Here is an 8,429-nt window from a genome sequence, read left to right on the forward strand (position 1 = left end):
AATGCATGCTCTAAATAAAGAATATACCTTTAGGCTTATACTTTACATTATCCATGTCATACCTGTGATCTTAGAGGCTGATCATTTAATAATTCATAAAGCTCTCCAGTAAACTGAGAAATTTATGAAGCTCTACTGACAACGAGACAAAGCCTGGAGCCACTCCATTGAAAATCGGTTGAAAACTGACTTTTGTGTGCTCAAACTGTTTACTGTAGTTATTAAATGCAAATCAGCAGACAGATATCGCCTGAAAAATGTGCTTATATTTCCAAAAAGATCATCCAAGCATATCATATGTTTATACAAATCATTCTCCCACTGTCTGCCAAAAGGGCCAAGCTCCAGGCAGGGGCACCCTGAGCCTGATTGAGCCCATTTGACAAAAACATACACACAATACAAATCAAATATGGAGATTAACAAAGTCACTTTTGCCTGCTGCAATTTTAAAATCAGCTGCAGTATTTTTGGTGGTTAATTGTTAAAAGTGGGGACCCTGAGGAGGTCAAGGGAGGACACAGATTACGCAAGTAGAATCATAAAGTTAAATAGTATATTACAATAAATGTATCCTTTGGCTTATGTTTAGCCTTGGTTTAAAGATAATGCTTGTTGCACTAAAATTATTTTTTTGGTTTGCATGATTTTCCTTTACTAGATGTAACTGTTCAAGTGTGCTGTTCCTAGTAGGCTAAATAAATAAATAAATAACACAGCAAAAGCCGTCTTTGTTTTTGTTTTTAAAAGTAATCTTAAAACCCAATTTTATTCACTGGCTTTTAACACAACATGAGCCTTTGCTCTGTTTTATTTGTTTTTATATGTTCTTTGTGGTTTTTAAAATTAAAACTCATTTTAAAACCCACTTTTATGTACTGTTTTTTACCCAGCATGAGACTTGCTCTGTTTTAGTTGTTTTTATTTGTTCTCTTTTTTATTGTTAGTCTGTCCTGCCATGTACAGCACTTTGTATCAGCTGTGGCTGTTTAAAAGGGCTCTATAAATAAAGTTGATTTGATTTGATTTGATTTGAGTGAATATTGGATTTTTTTTATTTTTTTTAAGTCATTGGTGTTGCTCTGTTACTTATGGTAGTGTGATCTGTATTGTGTTCTGCAATGTTTACTCAGTTATGTACAATTAGTCAATATAAGTGAATGCAGTTACACCACAAGCAATGTTGTCTGCATGATTAATAGTCTAACTAATGACAGCAGTTTAATGATTAAATGCAACATTCATAATAAATGTACTTCTGACATGTCTGCCGCCACTTGTGATAGTGTTTTTAAGAAATACTGTTGAAAATATTTATGTGCATTTTATTGTGACACCAGTCAATATTCTGTGTGTGTACAGCAGTTTGACCATACATTAAAGCTGCAACAGGAAGCGAAAAAAAATGTGGTTGTATGTGATGAGCATCACCGAGGAGAAAAACAACGCTGCAGTCTCGCGTTACGGAACGAGATTTGCCCGTTTTAACCTCGGTTGGAAACCCCGTTCCACCCTCTTCCCTTCGCTGTCCACAAGCAGGGTAAGGCGCTACATTTCTTCTTCGGTTATATCACACTAAACTGCCTTAATATTTTAGCGTTCAGCCCCGAAAAGTGGTCAGGTAGGAGATAACGTCCAGTTGAATAAACTGGTTCAGCTTTACGCGAGGTTATTAGACGTGTTTACTTGTTTTAAGCATGATTTTACTTGAATGCTGCGCTCATAGGATGGAGCTATTTGTAATGGCTGCCCCCATGCTACCTCGTTGAGGCCTGCTGGCTAAAGGCTAGCTGTCCCGATGCAGCCTTATATTTATGGCTTGAACGTAAATCTTACATGTATATTGCCAAGTGGGAAACCGCTTGAAGCATATCTCGATCTCAGTGAAGTGTCTCTGTATATGGGTAAGGGTTACAACTAACGTTAGACGGGGCTTACACTGTGACGGGTCGGCTAACGTTAGCTCCTAAGAGCGCTCACAACCCTGCTGCAAGTGAGGCTAATACCGGTGTTCTGTCCATTTATGTTGCCTGGCAGAAAAATACAGTGATAATCCTTTAATATCGAAGACATGACCCAACCTAACCAGCCCTGATTGGTTTAATGTTAGTTTGATATTCTCAACCCTGAATAATCAAAACTGTAAGTAGCACATATTGACACCGGTTGAGCGCGTGTAAGCCCGCACACAGGCATCGGTCCTAAATTATTGCCTTGGTGGTGGGATTATTAAAGCGCTATTAAAAACATGAATTACTGTAGTACAGCAGATCGGGTCAGTCATTCTTGCACATGCAGTTGAATTCAAATGAACTGATGTTCAGCCTCTCACATGCTCTGTGTGCCGAGTGACGGAATTACTACTTGCCATGCACAGCATCCTTAGTGTTATTCATAAGTAACTATCTCCGTCTATTACAGTATATATGTTAAATGTATGATGAGTACGATGAGAACCTGTTCTACCTCAGGGACTTATGACGCTTATGAAGTGAGTTATGTGTAATCTGACTGTCTCCTTAATGTCTTATGAGGAGAATTTCCTAAATGCTGCAGTACTAAAGGCTCTTTCCTCTGGCAGTCATAAACAATCTTGTTGGCTGAGATTTGAATCTCACCAGACCATTCTTACCTGTGTCTCTACTTGTTTCCTACTGTCTCAGTAATGAAACGCACAAAGTCGACTGGATGTCCCACTGCTGTACATGGTAACCATTGTGCAGAAGAGTTTTAGTATGTGTGCTACAGCCTGGTCTAGCCTGCTGGAATTTAAATACTCCAGTATCAGCTCCCGAGCTGTTTGAATGAATATCATCGCAACCTCGTATGACACGCACTGGTATTTCATGCATCGTTCAGATGCACTAACCGTCTGTGATCACAGGAATACCATACCAGGAGTACACTGCCCCAGTCTCACTTCAACATGCACTGTATATATAAGTTGTTTGATGTATGGTTAACTTTTTCCATATCTTCTTCAGATGCCAGGTGTCACAGTGAAAGACGTCAACCAGCAGGAGTTCGTCCGTGCCCTGTCGGCCTTCCTGAAGAAGTGAGTATTATGTCTTTCACACACTGCATTTCAAAAAATGATGCACCCACAAGGAATCGTATTGCAAATGCAGTTTTCAGTGGAGTTTGGTTTCATCCTTATTTCCCCCATTTGTTTTTATGCAGAGTTGATGCTTTTAACATATAGCAGTAGTTTCTGGGATACAACAGTGGGTCTGTTGTGATGTAGTTCATGCTGACACCTCTTGTCCCTGTCACCAGGTCAGGAAAGCTGAAGGTGCCTGACTGGGTGGACCTCGTCAAGCTGGGTAAGCACAAGGAGCTTGCCCCCAGCGATGAGAACTGGTTCTACATCAGAGCCGGTAAGTCCTATTATTTTAAGTGAATTCCCAGTGGCCATTGTGTCTCTTTGTTACTAGAAAGACAATTTAGTTGCAAGAATGGAACATCAAAGCTGTGTAATTCAATCATGTGCTGAAGTTGACTCCCTGAATGAATGACTGCATTTCACGCCACTGACGAGATTTCTGAGAGCTTTATACATTTTATATTGTAGTGATGGCTGTCATGAATGCAGCATGTCATCCACATCTGTAGCTGAATGAGTAATGAATGCTCATGATTGGTCAACATAAGTGACATTATTGGCTAGTATTTAGTGTTTCCCTGTTGATTGTTGCCTTTTCTAAATTAATTGGAGCTGCAGTGTATCAACTGGTAACGTCTTTGCCACCGACGCATCACTAAAAACTTGGTGAAATTTCTTTTCCCTGCTGTTTGATGAACACAGTCCTGTATGTTGACTTAAACACTAGTGTTTCTATACATTGAAATGAATAGGAAAAAAAAAGTAGGTTTTCCATTTTTTTATAGCAGCTTTTTCCCACTGTAGCAAATGCAAAAGTTCAATCGCATCTGTAGAGTATATTATCCAATGATACAAAATGGGAAATAAATAAAAAAATAATGGCACTGTTTAAGTGTTTTAGGGGATTACTGACGTACATTTTCTTTTTGATGAATGCTTCAAAAGCAAGAGAGCTGAATTTGTCGATATTTTCTCAACAGAATCAAACTGTTTTACATGATGATCAGTAAATACGTTTTTCAGGACATATTCTCTTAGTGTGAAGTAGCACTTCACCTGACATGGTAAAGTGATGTTTAAGAGTAAACGTATTACTATTATAATCAGGAATTGTTGAGGTGCTAAAAAGGCAGTGAAAATTGTCAAAAATGCATTTTACTGCACTGTAGAGTTTTTTTTGTTGCCATAAATGTCTAATACATTTTTGAATAATAAACCTGAGTAAAAGTGCAGCATTTTTTGAGTCAGATGAGGCCATTGCTGCTGAAGATGCTGGGTCAAACAATGTATAAAATGCCATGTCATTTCAAAGCTAGGGATGCGTGTAATACACTCTGCAGCATTTTCCATGACTCCTCATCGTGATCTACCTGTTTTTGTTTTATTTTTCAAGCTTGTGATGTCACTTGAGGAGTGCAGGGTGCAGTTTCAAACATGCACATAAAGAGATGGACCTGCTAAATGTCAGGTCACTGGTGCGACCAATGAAAATGTTTAGTCACACTTGACAGATTTTTGCTCGCATGTGTGACCAAAATGGAGGCACTCTGTAGCCCTGCCAGGAGTTCATTGTATACTCTGCTGACATTCCTCTAGCAATCTGGCTACGATTTAGCACATTGACCATACACGGTCCAGCCATATAGGTTTCAACTTGAAACTGTGATACTCATTTATTTTCTTCCATCATACTCTTACATCTGTTTTACCAATTTGAGATCATACCCTCAAGAACAGGTTACTGACACTTGATCATAACACCCTCATCTCTCTGCTCCAACAGCATCCACAGTCCGCCACTTGTACCTCCGTGGAGGTGCTGGTGTTGGCTCCATGACCAAGATCTATGGAAGTCGCCAGAGGAACGGCGTGTGCCCCGCTCACTACAGCGTAGGATCCAAGAACGTGGCTCGTAAGGTGCTGCAGGCCCTCGAGCTGCTCAAGATGATTGAGAAGGATCCCAATGGGTGAGTTATTTTATTCATTGTGTCCTCCAGATAAGATGTTAAGTTCAAAGTGTTCAATTTTGCATGCCACTTTAGTGTTAACAAATGCAAAATTATGTTTTAATCTGAGCCTTGTTTGGAAATGTATATGTATTGTCCTTGCACATGCTTAAAAGCTCAAGGCATCTATTTCCATATATTATGCGTGATGTGTTTTTGGTGCTATTCACACCCTGCCCTACACTTGTGGTTACTCATTCTTTTATTACTGCAATTTTTATCTTTGCAGAGGCATGATTTAAAAGAGCCCCATTAATGTGGTTCTGGATGACTGAAAACTCTAAATGCATAGGCTTGAATTTTGCTCTGAGAGTCTGCAATAAAGATATAATCGCACTGTAACGAGGGGACTAATTGATTGGTTTGGTTTTTATTCAGTTCCAGCGGGCAGAAAAATGAAATTCAATTTTGAATTGCCTTTGTTTCAGAGATGATAATTGCTGATTTTTATTTTTCGTGTATGGATGGAGTATTGACATGTGGCTTTCCCTGACTATGATACAGTGGTCAATGTGGCATAAAGAAGTAGTTATTGAAGACTTCAGCATTTTCTGTATTGATTGTTAACCAAGCTGTGTAGGTTGATGTATTCTGTTATTTTCTTTCTATTTTCCTGCTTTAATTTTTCCTGTTCTTTCTTTCTGTCAGTGGTCGCAGACTTACCGCCCAGGGAACCAGAGACCTGGATAGAATTGCTGGCCAGGTGAGAAACTAACCTGTCTTCACTACCACACCAACCTGATTATTTGAGAACTTGAATTTTAGAGAAACCATACATAATGGTAGAATCATCCAATGAACTGAGGTGTTTTCATGTTTTATTATGTATGTCCTGGATGCATCATTGATTTGAGTACAAATATACCTTTGAGTAGATCAGGTGCTGCAGTGTACTGATCAAAATACATATAAACTAGCAATTATAGCTTTTGTATTACTGTATACAAAATGTAAGAACATGCCTTATTTTATGCATTTATTCACAGTATATCTTAAACACGGTGCACTCTTTGCATATGGTATACAAAGGGCTAAGCCTGAAACACTGAAATAATACAGGTTGACTAAAAAAACAATAGGAGGGTGCAGAAACGAGTTCAAACAGACTTCTTCAAAGATGTCTACTTCACAAGGACAATGTCATTCAGAGTGTTTGTTGTGGTATCTGAAACCGACAAATCCATTTACTTGTGTTCTGTAGGAATACTAATGAGCCATATCTGCACCAATACGTTCTAGATGCTTTTGCTGCAAATCTGTTCACACATTGTATCGTACTTGTGATGTTAGTTGTAATATAAAGCTGATTTTGCGGTCTCGTGTCAACACCTTCACTCTGCCTCCATTTGGTTCAACTCTGATCCTTGCACAGAATCTGCAGTCAAATAACAAATTGAGCCACAATCAGCCTTAAGAAGCTTGTGAAGTGAGTTATGTGTAGTCTGACCTTTGCTTCAGTGTCTTATGAGGAGAATTTCCTAAATGCTGCAGAGGTCTGTGTTGCAGTAGTAAAGGCTATTTCCTCTGGCAGTCATAAACAATCCTGTTGGCTGAGAATTGAATCTCACCAGACCATTCATACCTGTGTCTCTACTTGTTTCCTACTGTCTCAGTAATGAAAAACACAAAGGGGAGTGGATGTCCCACTGCTTTAAATGGTAACCATTGTGCAGAAGAGTTTTAGTATGTGTGCTACAGCCTGGTCTAGCCTGCTGGAATTTAAATGCTCCAGTATCAGCTCCCGAGCTGTTTGAATGAATATCATCGCAACCTCATGCTGGCCAGGCAAAGGTTGTTTCTTCCGTGACTGGCGGTGTATGACACACACTGGCATTTTATGCGACGTTCAGATGCACTCGGAGTGGCGCCTTAAGCGTCTGTGATCACAGAAATACCATCCCTTTGCTTTGATGTGACACCTTGTCTGTTGCGGGAGTACACGGCCCCAGTGTCACTTCAGCATGCAAGGCTTTTTAAAGCACTTGTCCTTGGGCAAATTTTCCTCTGCCAGCCAAGTGAGTTATGTGTCTTTTGTGGCTCACTACTGGCATTGTTTGTTCGCCTTCACTAAAAAACAAATCACAGTTGGGCCTTGTCAAAAATCAGGAGAGGCAGCAGTGTTGTGATAATCCAAGGGTAAAGGGGGTAAACATGTGGAGGGAATTTCATGCTTGGCAAGTCTGCCGTATGGCATCAGTTTTCTCCTTGTTTACCCATGCTAATGAGCAGTATGCAGATGAGCGGACCTGGGCCCAGCCCCGCCTACCTGCTGCAAAAAACTGGCACGAAGCATGTTGGTGTGCCTCCTCACAAATCCCCCTTGAATGCTGTAGTTTTTGATGGCCTTTTAAGAGATTGATGAATTTTATTTTACCCTTGCAAGTGAGGTTTCTGCCATGTACTGTCAGACGATTCATAGTGTTCTTGGCAGCTGCTGGAACACAAAACAGTTTCTCCTCTAAACTGTGTTCACTCAAGTCCCCATGAAATTGCATTTTGATAGCATCTTACTTCCTTAAGTTGCACATTTCCTGTTCAAACACAATACTCCTGTGGGCCTTAATGTGCTGAGAAATTTACAAGTAAACACTGAACCAATAGAATATTAAGCAGATGAAAGGTTTCATTTGATCACGATTAATACAAATGAAGTTAAATAGTCGGGATCAATTATACAATCTGTGGCAGCGTCATTAAACCATTAAATGTTTTCCACAGCAGTTGGATTTGAAGATGACAAAGTTTTCAAGGGCACTGCAACACCTCATCTGCTCTTGGACTTAATTTACAAATATACCTCATCTTCTCTTTTTGTATCTCTCCACAGGTTGCAGCTGCAAACAAGAAAACTGTTCAATAAATCTTTTTTGGAGAAAGTCAAATGCTGTGTGCGCTTTGTTTTTAACTTATGTGAACAATGAAAATGAACCTGAGGGCATTAATGGTCTGCTCAGGATTTTTGAAGTACTCTGCTCACCTTGTCTAAGAAATTGCTTGAATTGGTATTTGTGCTAACAATTCACTGGCGTTCAGGTTGTTTAAGCTAAATATATCGGCAAGGGAGGGAAAATTGAAAGGGCAAGATAGTTGACCTGATGAGCTATTTTCCGCTAAAGTATGAGCACTTAGAACTGAGCTGGAGAGAGGAAAACAAGCTACTGCATAAAATGGTCCTCGCTGCTTTCTGGCAGCCTGTAAATGTCATTTAGTCGAAAGGGCAGCAAATGACCACTGGTTGTTTTCAGATCCTCTAACCAGAGAAAGCTACCTACAGGGTGCTTTTTCATTAAGCAGTTTGAAAAGGCTTCCTAGGAGCTGCT

The 8,429-nt window shown here is 39.8% G+C and overlaps 1 protein-coding gene across 1 annotated transcript; it reads left to right on the plus strand.

Moving 5' to 3' along the window:
* Positions 1–1,482: 1,482 nt before the first annotated feature.
* Positions 1,483–7,991, plus strand: rps19 (ribosomal protein S19). Its single transcript, XM_059340190.1, has 6 exons — positions 1,483–1,540; positions 2,985–3,055; positions 3,277–3,377; positions 4,887–5,070; positions 5,758–5,812; positions 7,937–7,991. The coding sequence occupies exons 2-6, from the start codon at positions 2,985–2,987 to the stop codon at positions 7,967–7,969; spliced, it is 444 nt and encodes a 147-aa protein (XP_059196173.1). The 5' UTR covers positions 1,483–1,540; the 3' UTR covers positions 7,970–7,991.
* Positions 7,992–8,429: the final 438 nt, after the last annotated feature.

The sequence above is a fragment of the Centropristis striata genome, chromosome 8, assembly GCF_030273125.1.
Source record: "Centropristis striata isolate RG_2023a ecotype Rhode Island chromosome 8, C.striata_1.0, whole genome shotgun sequence".
NCBI lineage: Eukaryota > Metazoa > Chordata > Actinopteri > Perciformes > Serranidae > Centropristis > Centropristis striata.